This window comes from Ammospiza caudacuta, chromosome 1 (genome assembly GCF_027887145.1).
Source record: "Ammospiza caudacuta isolate bAmmCau1 chromosome 1, bAmmCau1.pri, whole genome shotgun sequence".
In the NCBI taxonomy this organism is placed as follows: Eukaryota; Metazoa; Chordata; class Aves; order Passeriformes; family Passerellidae; genus Ammospiza; species Ammospiza caudacuta.
Window position 1 is genome coordinate 10,867,025 of NC_080593.1, and position 21,746 is coordinate 10,888,770.

A 21,746-nucleotide genomic window follows, 5' to 3' on the forward strand; every position below is an offset into this window, starting at 1 on the left:
ATGGCACAGGAATTTGTTTTGTCAATCCTTGTTCTGCACATTGTGTCCTTACTTCCCTTCCCTGTTTGAACCCTTCTGCCAGCATGGGAAGTTTGGTTTTATTTAGAACTCAAAAGCAACAGCCTTGTGTGGAAGAGATGGGATAGCACACATCAACTCTTTCTCACAGCATTTTTGCTCCTAACCTACAGGACACAGCAATGCAGTACTTAATGGTGCAATACTGAACTTAGAAACAGCATTGCCTCTCAAGATTTGTACTTTGCCATAAAAAAATACATTACTACTTCACTATTTATCTGTCAGGTTTCACATATTCACAATTATGAGCTATTAACCTGAATTTCTAAAAAAATGTATTTAATTACTTACTGGTAGCTTCAAACTGAACTTTGTACCAGCACTGTAAAATGGAGAAGGACATTCTGTAACAACTGTAAGTGGTGATTTCACAGAGGTCCACAAATTACTGGAGGTTTAGGAACCCATTCAAGTTGCATAAAAACCACATAGGCTGAGACAACATCAGCTACCACTGCAGGGGAACAGCACTTTTCCAGGCCTCTCCTCTCCTGAAGACCCTCACACACTTTGTGTGCTCCCCAGATCTGACAGATATGTGTGGATATACTGTGATGGAACGGTTTGAAATCAGACCTTAATTCTCTCTGTGGTCTTGAGAATTATTGGTTTGTCATCTGTAATCTGTAATCATCCAGGAAGTAAAGAAACTACAGAAAGGAAGGAAGTTTTACCCTTAGCAAAGCCAAGTTCTGTACCCATCTCATTCATTGACTCATTTTTAGTAAGCAGTGAAATGCTGTGCCAGGCTGGCAGCCCATGTACGTTATGCAGAGAGATTTATTAGTGATCCTCTGCAGATTTGCTTGTATTCTGAACATACATTTTCTTCTCTTCACCTCCTTTCCTCACTCTCACACCTCTCCCAGATGGTCCAATCTGACAAACAGCCATTGTTATATTTAGGGAAAATGCTTTGGTTTGGCAAGCCTGTGCTTTTCAAATTGGAAATCAGGATGGTGAGCAGTATTAAACATTGTTATTCACACAGGGACAGATCTGAAACAGATTCAACAGCATTGAAACAGATTTGCAGTGTCAGCTCACACACAACATGTATGTGGTGGAAAAAGGAATGAGAAATGTGTAAGGCACACTGATACAAAAGCAAACTGTATCTTGACAACTGACAATGATGATTTCTGTCTCAGTGAATATTAAATATAACAGCTGAGTATTGGCGGAAATAGGAAGAGAAAGGTCCCATTCAGGTGGTGCTGAAACCCCAGAGTGCCCTTGCCAGGGTCAGAGCCATGGGTGAGACCCTTACCCTGCAGTTGAGCAGGGTGTAGAGCACGTGGTCAGGGGTGGTCTGGGCTCTCCACTGCAACACTTCTGACAGGAACAGGAACTGCAAGAAAGCAGAGGGACAGTCACAACACCAAACAGCTTCTTGGCTTTAAAATCAGGTCACAAAACCCAAAGCACCAAACAGGAGTTAATTCTCTTGTTGTCACACATTTATAAGAAGGTGCTTTTGCATGGTAGCAGCCACCTCTCTGGAAGTGAAGCCACTGCTGGGATTATGACATATTCCGGCATAACTTCCAAAGCAATAAAAGTTCTTACTGATCCCTCTGAATTTAAGCGCTATTTAATTCTTTAGCTGCTTTTCTTTTTCTCACTTAAATGCATAAGTACTTATACAGCTTAGAACTTACTAATTTAATTGTTCATATAAGCCCCCAAAAGAGCTGAATTTCAACTTAATTTTCCAGGATTAAAATAACAACAAATAAGGTCAGGACCTTATATGTTAACAAAATTCTCTGGATTCCACTTGAGCTGGTAAAAATTATGTAATAGAGGGTTATTTCTGGTAGAAGCCCCATGAACACCTTCCACCACATTTTCTCTGCTGTCCCATGCAAACTTATTTCAAAAAAATCCATAAAAATGAAATGCAGTGACTTCTCATCCTATTTAATATTTATCTGTAAAGAAGCCATATTAAATCTATGTTTTAATTAAAAAGAAGCCATCAACAAATTTGTAGTAGTAGTAGTAATAATAATAATAATAATAATCATCATCATCATCATCATCATATCCATCATATCTCTGAACTGCTAAGTGTCCTGATGTCAACTATATGATTATATATATGGATGAAGTTAACTATATGATGTTAAATATAAGCTGCAACAGAAAAGTTTGGCTTACCTTTCTGGCCTGGTCATTATCTTCTATTTGCCCCAAATCTCTGCCACTGGCCTGTGCAATTCTTTTTCCAGAGACCAAGTTCCCCACCATCACAGAGGCAGGGCCAATTTCTAGAATAAAGCAGAAATGCACCAAGCACAATAAAAATCCTTTGCTTGTGGATGAAAATGTGATTTCTTTTTCATTACATGATGTTCTCCTCACTGCCATCCACAAAACCAAAATTTGAGCACATTTCTGTTGACATAAACTTTGGTTAGAAACCAGAAGTGGTTGGAAGATACATAGGACTGGATTCATCCTCTCCAAACAGCTGTAATTTAGCATGGGCTCTCAACAGCCAGAGACAAATCTTGTCTGCCTTGATAGAAATAATCTGGAAAATTTAGCTCATACTGTGGGCACATCCATTCAAGTGCCTCAGTCCAGAGTGACAACATTCCTATTTCCCTCTTCTGTAGCCTGGGCTAAGTTGCATCTGCATTAGGACTTCTGTAATGCTACAGACACAAAGTGACAGGGATTAGGAAGGCAGATGGTGCCTATGATAAAATATATAAGCCCTCTAGAATAAGATTGAGAGTGAAGTTGAGTAACTTCAGAAGAAAATAAGATGCTGTGGCTGACACTCCTCCATGAGGTGAATTTCACTGATGTTTTGTTGCTGCCATTAGGGGACAATACCTGTCTTACAGATACCATTTAAGCTCATGTTGGCATTTGTTTTCTGTTTCTCCAGCATGGATTACTGATCAACTGCAATTCATACCAGGCTCTACTTCTAGCCTATGGTGTCCAAGTGATTGTTTCTGGTATAAGTAACTAGATAATGTATAATCAAAAGCACCTACAGACTACACTGCTTTAACATTATAAAAGTATTAAAACCCCTCTGGGTATGTCACAACAACACAACATGGGAGAATGTGAAACTATCAGTTTTGTTTCTGTGCTCCTGGCATTAAATATTATTATTAATATAGCAATATTTAATGTATACATAACATATCTGTAATGATCTCCGTTGATTCTAGTTCAGCAATTACTCTGTGGTGCAGCAATAAGGAAATACCAAGGCAGTAAAAAACCTCATTGCTTTCATTAACTTAGTGCAATTCACTGTTAACCTCTGACACTCTCAGTATCCACAAACCAAGATTATGATTAAGATTATTGATTCTGAAACATTTGTCCAAAGGTTTTAAAAAAAGATGATGGTTTAGGCAAATTTGCACTGAATTAATGAGGGATAGTCTCCATATTCAAGAGCATATCCATATCCAGAGAGCAAACCCACTTCTAATTCCAAGGTGTTTTTCAAAGTGGAAAATAACCAACACTTAGTCTAATGTAGCTGAGTCCAAGTCTTAAGCCTGAGGCCACACATCCAGAGCTCCTTGAAATGAATCTGAGTACTAAAACCTGCAATTGGATTCAAAGGCAAAAATTTGTTAGAATTTACTTGTACATTGGGCACAAATAACCAGTGACTGGATTTCAGCAGGCTATAAGGACTTTCTTGGTCTCCTGAGACAGTCCCTTGCTGTACCATTTCATCCAACATTCTTCATGAAGAGGCAGAACTTCTGAAGAACCATCTTAAAACTAGTTATGGTTTTTCCTCTAATAACCTGCTGTAAGATAATACAGAATCTCCCCACACAGGTGGGGAATTAAACCACTCATTCTTTCCTTTAATTTATTCGTGACAAGTTTTGAAGTATTTGCTCTTCCAACACTGTTATTTAGTGACAACAGTCCTCTTCCTGTCTGGTTCTAGTTAACAAATTTAGCCTTCATAATAATCCAATACTTTATGTTTCTCTGGTTTGGTCTCCATCCTCTTTAAACTGAGGAGGAATTTAGGAAGAACTCCAGGTGTGGTCTCAGCAGCACCTTGTAGAATGATAAAAATGTCATCTTTATTGAATTGGCCTTTTTCCTTGCACTCTCTGTGAAGGTGCTTCTAGCTCCTGGCAGCACCAATGATGTCCGTGACACACACACACAGAATATTGAAGAGGAAAGCTGATGAAGCTGATTCTCCCCTGTATCAGCAATTACTTGGTTTCACTCCCTTACAGTGCCACAAGCACACAGCACAAAGTCACAGTCCCTTGGCCCCCACTGCTCTTACCTGGTTGCTTTTGCCTTGGTTTGGGCAGGTTTGTTACGCAGGTGTGGGGACACATCAGCACGTTACAGGGATGCAGAGATCCCTCCAGGAAGAGCTGCTTGGTTTCTGACAGGTGAATCCCTCCCAGGGGTGTCTTGGGAAGTGTGTTTGCTGGGACAAGTGCTAGGCAGTAGACTCCCACTTGATGAATGCTGTCAATTGCCTAAAAAAAGCACACAGGAAGTCGATTTTAATGAAAGGATAATTTTTCATGACTCTAATAAGCATGTGTTGCTCTGAATTACTGCATAAACCAGCCCTAATAATTAACTGGCAATGGAAAGACACTTCAGCTATGTCAGTGATAAGGAGGTTCTTTTCATTGGGAACAGGTGGACAGAAATGTTGTTACACTCATTCCAGCAGATAAAAAAGCGACCAAAAACCTGGTGATAAATGCCCACAAATCTATTAGGAAATGCTTCCTTGTTATCTCTCTTAAGCACACATTAGTAGCAGATATCCTGGAGATTTTTTACAAAGATGGGCTGTCAGACCACATGAAATTGCTTTTAAGCTGTGCACTTCTTAGAGCTAAAGTTCAAAGGATTCCTATCAACTCAATATCCAGTCCATCCTTCTGAGCAGGGCAAAATTTCAAATAACTCCTATAACTAATGATGTATGCAGCTTGTGAGTATTTTAAATTTTTTTATAAGGTAATAACTGTTTTATTCCCTGATCACAGTGTAAAAGATTTTCAGGCAGGAATGGAAAATATATAAGGGAAAACTATGAAACTATCCACTTGGAAAAAATTTGGTTGGACAAAAACCTGAAAAAGAAGCATCTCTGAATTGTATAGCAACCATGTTCACTGCCTGATATGTAATTATACTACATCACTTTCAAGAAAACTGTAGCATACAGTATCTATGTAATTTATTGAGTTAAACATGAATATCCATGCTCATAGATTTTAATTCCCTACAGATTTAAAGGATTTATTTTCCTTATAATGGTAACAAAAATTGCAGCAAGTGTGTTAGAAAGCCAACTTCATTGTGTTAGAACACCAACTTCAAGCATTTACACAAACTGAGAATCAAATTACAAATAGAATCTCTAATGAGTAGTCAAATGTTCAAAAATATAATTTACTTATCTTCCTTTTTAATTTTAAACTGTGAGAAAAGTGAATTGATATGTGTGCTGCCTTGAAGATACAATCTATACTCTGAGAATTAGATAATCACAGTTATGTATGTACTAAAGTGTAGACCAGTAAATTACTGATCACTCCTACAGATTAAGCAATGCTTCACTTTTGGCTTCTGTTTGCTCCATTTCTTATTTATGTGATTGCACAATCTCATAAGAAAGAATAATAAAATGGTGAGTCATTTAAAAATATTGGAATTTTAGCAGTAGTAGCTCTCACAGCAGAATTGGAAGCCCTTGTTGCTGGTCTACAGACACCATCCAAAGGATCAGCAATAGTGAAATATTTATGGCAGGCAACATATAACATGTCATGTTTCTGGCAGAAACCATCAGAACCTACTAATCATAATGTTATTTGTAGGTTCTGAAAAGCAGTGATAAATCATGGGATCTTCACCTGACATCAGCTTGAAGGAAAACCATCACAGGGCAAGTTACCATTTTTACTCAAAGATAAAACTCTGTGGCTCCTACAGGTGGTGAATAGAAAGCAATACCCAGCTGTGGTAGGGTGAGGAGTTCATGCAGTGATTCCCCAGTAACTTCTGAACTGTCTCTGAGAGATAAATCTGCTACACAATGCCACATAAATATCGTGGGTCATTCAAATCTGTCACCTTTCACACCTTTGAGTTGGGCACATTTGTGAAACAGGAAATGACTTTGTCACAAAGATGACAACTGTGAACTGAGCCTTAAAATTTTGAGGGAGAAGAGTACCAGTCAATTTTAATACTGCTGAATTTATGGCTCTTGATGAGATAGATAGCTTGGTTTTTGAAATTACTCTGTCCAGCCAGAATCAAACAGTATCTGAAATCTCTGTCCCTCTCTTTCATTGTGAAAATGGACAAAGTATACCCAAACTTGTGGAGAGTCCAGACTGCTGTGTTGTTTGGGCTGAGAAAACATCTTGTTCTGACACAATGCTCTGGGTAAACACTCTCCAGTGCTGCAGTAGATCTCCTGGCTTTCCCTAGTCCTGTCAATCCTGGCACTGGTAAAACTGACATGCAGTCTGCCATACAGGGACCACAGCCCTGCCTGAAGGGTCACATCAGTCTGCAGCAGATGAGCATCTAGGATCTATCTGACTGAACTGCTGGGTGATCTGGGATCTCCACCCTTCCAGATGAGCATCTAGGATCTATCTGACTGAACTGCTGGGAGATCTGGGATCTTCACCCTTCTACTCTCAAGAAACTCCATCCCCAGCCTGAGGACTCCCTCCCCACCATCCCTCTGCTAAAGGCCACAGATGCAGTCCAGCACAGTCCCACAGGTTTAGCAGCTCTACCATCCTTCAGCTCCCTGCCAAGGGGCAGGATGGGTCAGGAGAGCCAGAATATATGCAAAGCACTGGAAAAACTGGTTTGGCAAATTGAGACAGCCCAACTGCAGGGAAGAGACAGCAAAGCACAGCAACAGCAGGCAGTGCAGGGCAGGGCTGGCACAGGGCAGCACTCACAGAGAGTCAGACAACTCACAAATAGCATTAAAATCAAGTAGCAATTTGCTAGAGTTTGTTACCATGGACTTCACTGAGAGCCATGGCCCAGGCTGTAATACTGTTATGCTGTGCCTCACCAGCAGATGATTCAGACACAGCTGGTTACCACTTCCTGACATCTGCCATTAAAACTCTGATTGGGAGGAGGCACAAAACATCTCACATGTTCCTGGCTTCTGTCCTTCATCTCTGCTCTCAGCTGTGGTGGAAACAGAAACTTCTTGTTCACATAGTGGTGCATGCCAGAGCTGCAGGCTGCACACATGGGTGATGAAAGCAGCCACACATGTGTGCACTTTGATACATGGCCTGATATTCTCAGACACTGCTAGGGCTTGATCAGACTCAGAATAACAGGGCTGACTCTTGGCAGCAGTACTGGGACACAGGATTCCTGCAGCTTTCAGTGCAGAACTCTACTGGCTATGATTGTGTAAGACATTAGGTCTGTAAAATTCACAAAGATGCTTTGCTGACAAAAGAGGGAAAGTGTTGAGTCCAGAGTTTCAACCCCTTTAGGAGTCTGCTACTTGACAAAAGTGTGGGCAATCCAAAGCCTCTTCTTCTACAATAGCTGCCCTAGGTGCTATTTGGTGTTTCAAAGGCTTTTGGGTGATGGCAAGCTAGAGGTTCTATCTTTTCTTGGTAATAATTTAGATCTACTGTGAATATGAGATGCCTCTAACTGTATGAAATGTAGCTGTCTTTTGAATCAAGAGAGCAGATGAGCCTGTCTTGAGATGGATAAAAGCTTATTTGTTCAGTTTCTTGAAGGATACAGTAGATAGATTCCCTTTCTTATTCAGTAAAATGCAATGATGAATAAAAACATCTCTGAATTGTGTGGGATCTTTTTCTCTGGCTCTTAGGGAAAGGAAAAAATATGCCTGGAATATATTTACTGAGAAGAGTCCTTGCAGAAGGACACGAAGGAAGGTAGGAAAGGGAGGTAGGAGTAACTGGAGACCAACTGTAGACAGAGCTGAGACCACTTCACAAGGCAGCAACAAACAGACTTAGTCTGACTACATCTCCATTAAATCTATTGCTTTTGAGTCTGAATTGGATTAACCACAGAGATGGAATATGACCCTGTCTAAAGTATCTATTTCTGTGTGTGGACATTAGAGTTGAAAAAAAAAAAAACCCTGAGCAAAGTATTGAATTGCCAGACTGCTGCAATGGGATTCACTGGAAGAGGTATCCCTCTGAAAAGATAACCCCACTGTAGATACCTAGATCTCAGCTAATCAATCTAATCAATCACTAATCAATCACTTTCCTTCATTTCACTGGAGGGAAATTGGGATTTTTAGGTTGAGTTTCATTCAGTTTATTTTAGCTACCAACATGATACACTGGAAACACATAATTGTCTCTCACCTGTCACAGAAAATAAATCTGGATGAGGCCAACTCTGTACCATGCTTATAACTGTGAGCAGTTAACAGACTCTGGTAGCTTTTGACAGTAAGAGTATATAATGCATTTATTCATTCATGCATTCATTCAATCCCCTTTTGAAGTAAAGAATGACTATATCCTTATAAACCACATGCTACTCTCTCATCCTATTATTTACTTCAATGCATTCCAGTTTTCTGATAGCATTTTGATTAGGAAAAGGATCACTCCCTGGGTGTGTGCAGCCCAGATAGGAACTGTCACTCAGAAGAATCTCATTTTGTGCTCATTAAGAGCAAGTGCAACTGAAGGTGGATTCACAACTACTCAAAGACAAATGTTAGTTACCTTAGGGGTCTGAAAGATCAATAAAAAGAATATAAAGTAAGGAAAAAAAAATAGCTTCCAAACATACATATAGAGCATTACCTGGAGAACTCGACTCATCCACTGAAAGCTGTCTTCTTCTGTGGAGTCTGGCCTTTGCTCAGCAACAATCACTATCCTTTCATCATGCAGCACACTCACAGAAAACACTGCTATTCTATAGGAGGAGAGAAGAGTATTTAGTGCCAGGACAGAGGGAAAAACTTCTGCATTAACCTCCTACAACTCTGATTTCTTTACTTATTAGTTAGACTCCTGGTGTGTCAATTATTAATATATTTATAAGGAATAAGCTAAAAAAAAGTTTTAGATAAGTTCTAGAGTTGAAACATCAAGCTTTGTTCAACAGTCATGTATATACAAGCAGAATGTCAGAGCAGGATTGAGAAGTGAACATTCTTGGAAGAAGAAAAGCACTACATTTGGGTCACACCAAGGCTGCTGCTAAGATGTTATATAACAGTCAGCATAAGCACCTTCCTTGGCCCCATCTCAGAAGATGGTAATTGCAACATCATTTTGTGAGAGCTCTGGCATGTGATGGAGTGTGAGCACGTGCTATTGCATGAAGCTCTTCAGAAGTTTTGGATGTCTCCTGCTCAGCTTCAGCACATGAGGAAGGTCACACAAAGAACTCCTTTCACATTCAAAAACTTCAGTGTAAGGCATATTGGAAATGTTCAGTGCACACAGAAAGGCTCCTGTTGAGCCAACACCCTCAGAATTAACAGCTGTTCAACTGGAAATTTCAGTAACCACAGTTTCAAGGCCTTGGTATCCAAACATTGCCTCAACACGGCCTTGGGCTTCCTGGTTCAGGCAATATGAACAGAACTGGAGGGAAACCACAATGCACATCAGGCATTGCTTTCTGAAAGCATCTGGATCATTTACACTTCATCTAAGTAAAATAAAGATTTCTACATAATATAAAGAAAGAAAGAAAGGATCAAACCTCCCCCTGTAGACAAATTTCATGGGTTCCACAGCCAGTGCTGTTGCTACAATGTCATCAGCATTATGTCTTCTTCCACTGACAACCATCAAACCATCCATTTTGCCAATAACAAAGACCAGTCCACCTGGTCCTATAAAGCCTAGAAGTCCAGTCCTTATAAAAGGATATTCAGTGATAGGGCCACCAGAACTGGTCATAGGAAACACCTGCAAAACAGAAACATGGGTTTTCAGTCCTATACACAGACATCAGGCTGCAAAGTATTTCAGGCATTTTCTTTCAGATGGTTGTTCTGAAACAAAGTAAATAGGTCACTGGTGATGCTCTTTATCCTTCACTGACCACAAAGGGAGTGTCAGGAAACTCCTACACTCATGTGTACCTGAGTTCCAGCAAATTCAATCCCACTCTGTTTACAATACACATTTTCTGTAACTGTGAGCCTGTAAATCATTTATGACCTTAAAAAATAAACAAATCAACATCAACAGTGCTAAATAAAAACCCATGCTGAGCAGACTGCCAACCGAAGGAGCTGTGTATAGGTTAACTGAGAGCTTAACTCATGAACATTTCAATAGAGGTTTTTTCAATACCACATACCCATTTCCAGCACAGTTTAAGAAATAGGCAGGCTAGAAGTGAAGCTATTTTAAGGTACAGCACATTAATGATTCTTTCAGCTGACCACATTTTTATTTAAGGTCAATTAAGTTCCCAGAATACGAGTGATAATGTCTTCTGTAGCACACCAGGAAGTGAAAATACAGCCCTGCAGAGCACCTCTCTAAATGCCTGAACACCAGACATACATGACTTCCACAGACAGTCTCCTATGGCTGTTCTACCCTAATGAGCACAGTGTTATCCTTTTGGCATGTGAGCTGCATTTTGACGCAACCACACTTTCCTGCAGTCATTTCTTTAAACTTAAATAGTCTAAAGGCAAAAAGACAATGGCAAGTAGAAGATCATGCCTACATAGTGTTCTTGAAGGCTCATCTAAAAAGAAAGGTCAAATTCTGCTGCCAGATGCCCATGGGTGACTCTTACTGAACAGATTCAATGCTTATAGATCCTTGGCCATAATTCATTACAGGAACACAAAACTCTTTGACACTCTAATACCTGCAACATGAATTAAGCAGTAAAACAGAACAGAGATCCACTTTGAGAGAACACTTAAAATCATGCTTAACTTTAAAATAGAATGGTCCTGCTCACTCAATGGCAGTTTATTTGCTTAGCATTAGGAATAAGCCTAAATCAGTCTAAATATGCTGTTAAACTGCTGACATTTATGAATTATGAATGATATCACAATTACAGCAAGTACTACAAAATGAACAGAAGTACCTTTCTACCCTGAAGTATGTAAAATCCAGGATTATCACCCACACTGGGTATTGCCAATTGTATTTGCAGCATTAAAATCAGCTGTCAACAAATTTCAGATCACAATAGCATAGTAGGATTCCTGACTTCAGCAGTAGGATGTAGAATCATATCTACTTGTCTCCATTAATTATATAATGTGCAGTGTTTACAACATTTAACTCTGCATTTTGCAGGAGATATTAGTCACATAAGTCTTTACACATAAAAGTTTTTACCACATAAAAGTGGTAAAAACAGAGAGTTTTTAAAGGGAAACCTAAATGAATTAGTGTTAATTTCTACCATAAATATTAAACAAGAAAGAATTGTATCTTAAAAATTTTTTTTTTCACTTTTTCTCTAATTTCTTCAGCCTTACACACTGTCTTCAGCAGAAGTTAATGCTAACAAGCGAGCAGGTACTACAGAGCTATCAATACAGCTGTGTGCACTGAGTCAGAAAACAGATCCCTAAAAGCCAAAAGGCTTTCACCTAATGCAATTCAAACAAAAGCAGATGGGGACTAATCAAGAAAAGGTTTCTCTGCTCTTCAGATACATCTCTTGAAGACTACATCTGTCAGGATTCTGTATAAATAGAAGCCTTAATGCTGAAAGTGCTGCGGAAATGTTGAAAAGCGCTTTCCAGAGATACCAAGCAGCTTTCTTACTGTTTGCAATAATCAAATTCTGCACACAGACTTATACAATATTACCTTTTGAACTTGGTCTTTCTTACTCCTTTCTTTCAGATTTTTTTCAGCTCCCAGTATCTTATTTGAACATTGAAGTAAAAGCTCTTCAGAGCTAAACTCACATAAAGATCTACTATTGCACTTAATGAAATGGGCTTCAGTACAGATTATCTGGCCAGAATATAGGTTCCAAGCCACAAACATTGATTATTATTGCTATTCTTATACTGTTAATATCAATATTCATATCAAATATCACCTTGAAACAGAAAAAGTTCAAAAGAAAGGATTTTATATAGCACTTTTTGTCATCTTACCTCAAAAGTATTTTTGGTCATGCCCGAGAGTCCATAATATGATGTACCTGTTGCAATAGCACATACACAAAGTTCTCCTATTTCATCTGTTTTACAGAGCTGAGGAATTCCATCTGGCTTCACTGAACACATTATAGCTAGAGGGAGAAGAAAGGCATTTAAAAAATATTATAAAATGAACCACAGAACAACATAAGTGCTGTGGGAAAGACATCATGGTGGAGATGACATAAACAAATGAATTACATGCAGACTAATGCCTAACAATCAGTTTCTTAAATATTATGGTGTTCAATGTTATCAAGAGGTTTTCTATTATGAATTATATTTATATAAATAATGCAAGGATCTTTATGTAAACTGAGTCTTTACATTGATAACAATACCTATTTGTCTTGCTCCCTGAAACTGCAGTTCATCTCTAATATTGCTGTGAAATGTGATTGTGTTCCCAGCTTTGCATACTGAAAACCAGATCTGCCTCAGTCAGTGCAAAATGAAATACCCTAACCTTGATAATTACTATACAGCCAGGGAGGCAGACAACCAGGAAATCCACCTCTCAGAAAGTAGCAAGTAACACCACATGAAAGTGCAAGATATTCCAGCAGACTAATAGGGCTGTTTCACTGAGAATCTATCAGAGCTCAGACTCCCTCTGTCTGGTGTTACAGGCTGGCAGAGACAGCAGGAGCTAAACAGGAGGGAATAGAAAGCACTGTCTGAGAAAGAAGCACTATTTTATGTCAACCATTTGAACAAGAATCAGGAAGGCTGCTTTAGCTGTCATCTCTGGAGTTAGAGTACAGCATTGGTAGATTTTGTAATTGCAAAGAGAATATGATGATCAGGGATGTAGAAAGGAATCAATACATCTTTTAAGTGCAAGGGTACAAAATCTTTCACTCAGAGGATAAACAGGAGCAAGCACTGTCATTAAATTTATCAGAACATAATATGAAGTGCAAGATGGCACATCTATTATAATATCTTGTATGAAAACTATTAAACAACAACCAATCATATCTTCCTTTATTTTACATTGTTCAACTGAAATTTTGTAAGATGCATCATTATGTTTTATTGCTTTGGTCCATAACAAGCATTCTCTTACAAAAAATACAGTATTAGCCTTTTCTAGTACTCATAGCATCTAATTTAAAATGTAGCTGCCTTATGAAAAGTGTTATCTTCCACTTCAGAAGCACTGGTTTCAGTTTAAATTTATCAACATGAACTTTTAAGTCATACCTCCTCTATCTAGTAGCTGGGTGATAGCACAAGACCTTTGGAAAAACATTCTGCAAGCTTTCAGATAGCAATTTTATAGATCGTTAGCACAGGTTATGAAAATTTTCCCTGCTGAAACCTTTTGTCCTGGTTGGACTTACGGATATTTATAGCCACAGTACTTTAACTTCCTTATTTTCTCTACCAACACCTCACAGCTTAGGAACAGATGTAGTGGCAGGTTATTTAATACATGCTGCTAATGCAAGCACAGATAGACTGAGGTCAATGCAGACAAGAAATCTTGGGATTTCCAAACCATGAAGTTTTGGATTAAAATTTTTTAAAGGAGGTTGTAGTCCCAAAGCTTGTAGTCCCAAAGCTTGTACGTACAGCTGCAACCTTCTACTGCCAATTACTTACATTGATGGATCATAAGTTTCAAAGGAAGTTCCTCACCTCCTGGCATCACTAAGCCAACATCCTGGACAGTCAGGACAGAGAGCTTTTCCTCAGAGTCCACTCGAATCACGCCGTAGGTGAGGCCGTGCATGGACAGCACTCCTCTCCCCGGGGGCTGGTTGCTGTCATCTGTCGGCCTGCAAGCACAGGTCAGACCATCAGTGCACCATCAGGTGCAAACATTTCCTTGTGCTTAATGCACTGCTATGGCACATACTACTCTGTTTCAAAGGTTTAAAATTCCTCCTTCCTGCCTCCCTTGTTAGGCCCAATAAAATTCTGTTTTTCAGTCATTTCTGAGTAATTACATCCTTCATTCAGTACCCACCCATGTATATGGGGCTGCTAAGATGCAAGTAGCCCCAAACATTTACCCAAAATGGCCTGTATTTAATTTTCAGAAAAATTTATAAAGATTGCCTTACCACCCAAGTAAAGAGCTGTTACCTAATTTTTAAAATACTGAAAGATGATGCAGATGATGTGGAAGGAAACTGCACAATAAATATTTGGAACTGATTAGTAAATAACTTGATAATTTCTATATGTTATCTATTTTGGGGCAACCTGGCATAGATTTACTATCAAGTATCTGTGGAAGAAACAAGGACTTGACCATCTTCATTTTAGTTCCTATAATTGAATCCTTCCTATTCTAATTTACCACACGAAAATTAAAACAAATTATGCCTTCATCAGTCATGGTCAAAATGTGGATGCAGCCTCTTGGTAACACCTCAGTTTGCTCGGATTCCTTGCTGTAAAATTCCACAGCATCAGCACAAGATGCCTGTCAGCTTGTTTCAGTATAAAACCACCTGCTGCACCAGTGGATACAATAATACCTATGGAGAGTGTGCCTTGAGTAAATGAGTGTTGGTGTATGCAAGTTACCAAGGCAGGGGATGTGTCAGAGCTTTCCATGTCTGGAGGGACTCTTGCACTGTCCTGCATTTTAAAATGCAAGACTGGAAGGTGACATGGTGCTGATTTGAGTTCAGGTTATGCATCCATGAAGAGCAGACTCCAGCTCTTTTCAGGATGGATAAATCAGTCAATATTTAGCTCAGAATTCTACGTTTTTCCCAAATACTCCATCAAAACACAACTATTTTTTAACAGATAATGTCCTTTGATGTGACATTTCTCCTCTACTGTGCTTGAAATACTAGATGGGCCTCAGCCAGTCCTGCTCATGTAAGCCTTGCCCTGATGGGCTCTATAAATTTCAATTAATAGGTTTTACGAGCCATATTTCTCAAGTGACATTGTCAACAAAGAAGGATGTGAGTGTGCTTGAAATTGCATTAGAGCATAACAAATGGCACTAGTAAACAAGCACCTGTGATAAATAACACTCCCATCATGTAAAAGGAACTTTCAGTGACATTATTGATCAACTTTCCCTCATCCCTGCTCCCCAAAACACATTTTGTGCTGATGAGAAGAAAGGTCTCCTGCAGGCTCCTCACAGACTTCCAGAACCAGAGGCCATCTGGAATTTCATCACATCCATTTTCTTGCACTCCTTATCGCACAAAGCATTTTGAGAACAGCTCCTCCCACCATTTACAGATAAAATCTATTTGACCACTGCTTTTTGCCAGCCATTTAAAAGGGAAAAAAACCTGTCCTTATACTTTTGCATTCCCTTAAGCAAATGTTCAGACTAATATGCAGTAAACCTAAGGGAAATCAAATGAATTATTTGCATGACACATCCCTTTGAATATTAGGCTTTGTGATTCAGCACTAAGGCTGAAGCACCTCTAGCCTATTACTGTCTTTTTCTAAACTATAAGGTTATTTCAACTGAGAACTGGTTTTGTTACTCTTCCTTGCAGGAAGTTCAGTAAAAATACACCATAGATTTTGAAAGATTCAGAGCATTAACAGGGAGCTCTCTGGATCTCTGCTCTGCAGGGAGTCATTTTAATGCATACTTCAGCATAACTCGTTGGAAATTGTATGATAATGACTTTACTGTCAGCGGAGATGGCTTGAACAAAATGAAAAATACTACATCTCCCAAGTTCATCTAGCATTATCCTACCATTAAACAGAGTTCAAATAAAAGGAGATGTGTTCTGTAACACTCAGTGCAGTAAGAACTGCTCTGTAATTACACAGTCACGAACTGAAGATAAAATGCCTATTTTTTTATTCTGAATTATCCACAATGCTATGTGTTAATAATTTTTTTTTTGTAAGATCTCAATGCTAGTTAATTTGGAAATGAAGTTTTAGTGCTTCAGAGAGCTACAGACACAGAGCTTATGTCTAGAAAGGGCACACCAGTCACGCCATCATGAAGTTTTCCCAATTCCTAAACTGTGATTTGAGCCAAATTTTCCAGGGTCGGCCCAGGAAATTAAAAACCTGCTCCGTACAAGAGATGTCTGCTGCCCATTCACTTCCTCTCTGAACTTACAGACAAGAGTTCATTGCAAGGAAGCAAAGGCCTGCACAGGCAATGGCGGGGAAACACATCTAAGGGAAAGACACTTGGTACTTCTGGTATGAAGGTGAGAGAGGCAGGTGGAGCTGAGTGAAGGGCTCTCTGAAATCCCATGGTTCACAGAAACACAACTAACCTGGGCAGGGTAAGCTCCTGATGGATTGCTTTCAGATGTTCTAAACTAATAATGAGGTGGCTGAAAATCAACCACACTCTTGGCCTCATGTCCTTCCTCCTGTAAATGTTCTCTTGGAAAGCTAATTGAAAATCTAGTTAAATTTCACTTGGATGGTGGATTTAGGAATTTGTGGCAGGAAGTATTTTATTTAATGCTGTTTTAGTGCTTTACACGTTTATATTGCATGTTCTAACATGAAGCAATTATAATTGGCTGCAGAAACATGAACTTAAAAACAAAGTGCCTACTGTTCAATGTAGACTTTTTGGAAAACTCTGCCAAAACAGACAATACTTACACCACTGGCTGTGTGCTACAGCCCTCCTGACAGGATACTGCTGCTGGAGTAAAGTCTAATGAGAGGCTGAGGGTGCTGGGAGGCTCAGCCTGGAGGAAAGGAGGCTCAGAGGGGACCTTATCACTTCCTAAGTGACATCCTATATATATCCTATATATATCCTAAGTGATAAGGAAGGTTGTAGCCTGGAAGGGGGCTGTAGCCAGGTAGTCTTTTTCCCAAGTAACAAGTGACAGAAAAAGAGGAAATGGCCTCAAGTTGTGCCAGGGAGGTTTAGATTGGATTTTAGGAAAAATTTCTTCACCCAAAGGAAGAAGCACTGGAACAGGCTGCCCAGGGAAGAGGCTGAGACACCATCCTTGGGTATTTAGAAGATGGGTGGAAGTGGCACTCAGGGACACAGTTCAGTGAAGGCTTTGCAGCACTGGGTCAATGGTTGGATTCAATGATCTTAAAGGTCTTTTCCAACCTGAACAACACTGTGATTGTAGTACATAACACTTAACAGTTCTAGTAGCATTTAGCAGTTTTAGTGGAATTCATCTACTTTATTTCTAGTCACAAATCCCTCAGACTCAAAGAGCTTTTCCAGATGATTACTGAGAGTCTGTGAATGGTTAAAAAGTGCCTGTCAGCCAAAAGCAGCCTGCAGAAGTTCATAATTCTCTCTAAACAGAATACTTAAGAATATGGTTTTCCTCAATGGCAATTCCACTTAATTCTCTCATTTTAATTGATTTTATGCTTACGGTGGCATTTTTACATTTTTATTTACAGAATTTCCTTTTGCATTTCAACTTATTTAATTTAAAATGAGATAAAATTACAGCAATGGGAGCCATAAAGCATTCTGAAGTTAAATCATTACTCTAAAAATTATTCTTGTATGTCTTCCTTGGACATAAACACATTGCAAACTATGAATATCATACAGAACTTAAATATGCAGATTAATATTTTTTTTTTTTTTCAAATTACCAGATATACACATTCAGTGGGTCTGTTTTCACTGGTGTAACACATACCTTCGTATAGCCACAGTGAGAGCTTCTGGTGAACTAGCACAGGGACAAATGACCTCCTGCCTTAGACCTTTACTTTGGAAGACATTGAGAAATGCATCACAGGAAGAAATGGACCCTGGGGTAAAGGAAAAAAATATAATCAGAGAGAAAACTAATTTGATTTCTGAAGTGATGTTATTCAACCTGCAAATTTACTGTTTAATATATCGGCTTTTCAGGAAAAATAATTTTAGAAGGATCCTTGTTCACTGGGAAATACATCATAGCTGCTACAACTATATATGTATGTATGTATAAGCAGTTGTGTATATGTGTACAGGGAATACAGACTAATTTTTAAACATGAAATCTTTACATTATGCTTACACAGAAAAGCCATTACTGCTAGATTTACAGTATCAATTTCATTGCAGTGTTCTTTTTTAGGATAAGGGAAAGAAAGGATTTAATTCATAAATTCCAAACAAACTACTACAAACAAGCAGAACACCTCTATGCTGGTATCTTAAATAATACAGAGAAACAGCTCATGCTGTTAATTGCCATGAAATTATTCAGATGTCTTTCTTTAGAGTAGCTTAAGTGTTCCCCTAAAATTCTCAGTTACTTCTGCAGCTGAGAACTGTTGTTCAGAGGAAATGTTCTGATCCTTTCTATAGCTTAAGGTCTTCATTGCTTTAACTTTTATAGGTTCAGTCTTTATAAATGACTGTGATGTTAAACAAAACTAGATTTACTGCGACTTACATTATATGGAATATCAAGTTTGTCCCAGGATGAGCTAAAGAAAAATATACTTTGAAAAGAATCCCAGATAGATTACTTTTTCCACAAATGTCACACTGTTTGTAGTAGACAAACTGCATAAAGAGCTAAGAGGGGTGAAAATTGAAGCTGTAAGTGCAAGAGAGAAGAACCCCCTTTCTGCTGTGTCCTGCATGCAGCAGCAGAGCTTACATGGGTTGGCTCCATCAGCCACTATCAGCATCCGCAGCGAGGACAGGTTGATGTCCCTCTGGTCCCGGTGTGCCACCAAGGCCCAGTGCATGTCTCTGGACTTCACACAGGCCACTTTTGCTGCAACAGCAATGAGAAAATTACTAACACACCATAGAAGAGCTAGGCAGCTGGGTTTTCAATTTGCACTTTTGATTTTGACTATCAAGCAAAGTTTTGTGTATTCTTGTTCCTTACCTTTGTATTGACAGACTTTTTGTATCCATGAGAGAGGATTCACTTTCATTAAGGAGTATGGAATACTGATGACATGCATCATGTTCATGACACTCTGAAATCAAAAAGATAAAAGGGTTTGATACAAAAAATGTGGCAACTACTCATATTGTGTTATGGGCAGGGGCATCTATGCAAATCACTTTGTTCTGGCATTCATCTTTTCCTATCTAGCTACCAACATGAAGATAAAACAGACACCCATTTTCCAATGCTTTAATTAAGGATTAAGGATTTATACTAATCAGATTGTAACTTTTATGCAGTACTGAAAAAAAACATATTCTTTCTATTCATACTCAAAGAGGTTCACTCTAAATAGAAAAAAAAAAATTAAAAAATGGGTGAAGAATGTCTACATGTTTGCTATGTAGTTAAATATTATCCCTAAGCCTGATAAACTGCCATATATATGAACACTGTACTAAAAAGGACAAAAGCAGCAAGACATCTGTCTTTGGGAATCCATCTCTGGGAAGACTAAAAGCTACCAATGGTAGTGGAGCACAAACTATTTAAAAGACAGGAAACAAAGAAATTGAAATCCTAGACTAAGCAGAAATCAATTCATTTTAAAAGAAAATTAATGAAGGAGATTTTAGTCTCTCTCCAGGTGAGCTAATTCCAGTATTTTCAACAAGGTCATGAAAAGTTCCAGGAAGTTTAGAAAATTCAGCTGAGTGAAACCAATGACAAACCCACAGCTGATCTCTCAGTCTGAGCCCATCAATTGCATCAGTGTTTTCCCAGTGTCAAATACACATCCTGTAAATGAGCTGCTGCTTTACTTCTGTTAGCATTTAGAAATATCTCCTCAGGGCAACACGCTTCCCCTCATAGTGGCTCAGGTTAAATACAGTATTTGTTTTGGAAAACCTAGGTTTAAGAAAGGTTAAGTGTCCCAGTGGATTAGTCATCTAAACACTTGGAGAGCTGCAAAAGATAGTTATCCTTTCAGTCTGGCACAAGCATAGGTACAGAAAAACAGGCAAGTACTGAAAAAAAATGAAGTTCAGAACAAGATAAATGGCAAAGGAAGGCACAGGACAGCTCTATTAGACATTTGCTTTCAGCCAGTGATAAAGATGGTTTTTAACATGAGATACTTATGGGTGTTAAGCCTAATCATTTCTGATTCAGAAATGTTATTGCTGCACTTTGATAGTGAGAACAGAGTAACACTGCATGGTAAAAACATATCAGATCACTGGGAATCCTGGGGACCCCCAAAATCATGGGACCCCTAAACAATGACCCTTCAAGACTTGACATCTGTTCTTAAAATGATCAGTGAATAGTAAACAATTTGTCAGTCACTGATTGCAACAGCACCTTAAGAGCAATCCTCCAAAATATGTCAATTGTCTCCCATGTCAATTGAGGAAGACATTCCAACATCAAGTAGAAAATTAATGGAATTTAAAGTACTGGGAATACCTAATGTTAGCAAAAACATCTTTTGGTGGGTGTTCTGACAGGGAAGCTAGTCAGGGGCAATAGAACTGTGCCACTGGATCATATCCCTACAGGGGAAAGTACTAATTTGATTTGTTTCTGCTATAAAGTTTGATCTCAAAATCACGTATTGGTGAGATAACAGGATAAGAATGGGATCACAGTACTTGGCATGATACATAGAAATACACTGACATCTTTACCATGCTCATTACAGGCAAATGCACTAGGAAAAGATCATGGGTTTAAATGACATTTCTTTTGCTTTCAAAGCAGAAAAAATTGTATTAGAAGAAACTGTAGGACATCCCAGTTTGTGACAGCACTAAGCATATTAGGTTAGTTTATTTTCAAATACTCAGAGAGAATAAAAAACATACTTACTGTAAGAATTCCATGCCATAAACCAACATCCTTCTTGAAATCTAGTACATTCACAATTGTTTCAGCTGTCCAACAAAAACAAAGCAGAATTTATTTTTTAGAACATGGCATTGACCCAAGGCAAACCCACTCAAAGGAAGGAAGCTTCAATATAACATGACTGATGACCTCAAATGTCAACTTTCAAAGTAAATCTCCACTGCAGGATTTATATTGGTTAAGACATTTTTTGTACCTCTCCTATAGATATTTTAAACATGAACATATTTCCTGAAACAAATGAAAAAAAAATCATGTTTTTAAATCTAGAAGCTTTTGGCACTGAGCTGTTTAAAACATAATATATATGAAAAATAAATGACAATCCCCACTTGATTTTAAGGATGATGTACAGTGATGATGAACACATGTTTTAAGGATGATGAGCACACTCCATACCTTCTGTGTATCCACATGCCTGGGTCAGAGCTTGGCAGTGTGTCAGCAGTGCAATCCTTGTCACAGTTACCCCAAGCACACTTCCATCTTTACATGTTTTGTACTAAAAAGAAATAAGCAAGGAAAGTCAGTGTGAAAGAATTGCCATAATTCCATTATTTAATAGCAATGTTTAAAGTGTTTCCTCTGCAGATGAATGATGGACACATCCAATGACTCTATTTTAAGAAGGCAGCAGTACTGGGGAGTTTTGGAGGCATTTTTTTTGTTTAAAAGGCAATTTTTTTTTTCAGCTAGGCTTTCTCTTTTGACTGAAGATTCCCAGTTTTGGTATCTGAAATTCATGTGTTGTT

At 38.6% G+C, this 21,746-nt stretch overlaps 1 protein-coding gene across 2 annotated transcripts in view; it reads right to left on the minus strand.

The window, feature by feature from the left end:
* Positions 1 to 21,746, minus strand: part of DIP2C (disco interacting protein 2 homolog C) — a 311,802-nt gene that overhangs the window by 58,575 nt on the left and 231,481 nt on the right. For both annotated transcript variants that reach the window (XM_058800262.1, XM_058800269.1), the window contains 12 exons: positions 21,394 to 21,496; positions 20,956 to 21,020; positions 19,078 to 19,171; positions 18,841 to 18,960; positions 17,884 to 17,998; positions 13,922 to 14,061; positions 12,233 to 12,369; positions 9,841 to 10,049; positions 8,928 to 9,042; positions 4,382 to 4,583; positions 2,245 to 2,354; positions 1,352 to 1,432 (listed from right to left, as the gene is read on the minus strand). In XM_058800262.1, the coding sequence (XP_058656245.1) occupies positions 1,352 to 1,432; positions 2,245 to 2,354; positions 4,382 to 4,583; positions 8,928 to 9,042; positions 9,841 to 10,049; positions 12,233 to 12,369; positions 13,922 to 14,061; positions 17,884 to 17,998; positions 18,841 to 18,960; positions 19,078 to 19,171; positions 20,956 to 21,020; positions 21,394 to 21,496 (1,491 nt within the window). The remainder of the gene's footprint in view (positions 1 to 1,351; positions 1,433 to 2,244; positions 2,355 to 4,381; positions 4,584 to 8,927; positions 9,043 to 9,840; positions 10,050 to 12,232; positions 12,370 to 13,921; positions 14,062 to 17,883; positions 17,999 to 18,840; positions 18,961 to 19,077; positions 19,172 to 20,955; positions 21,021 to 21,393; positions 21,497 to 21,746) is intronic.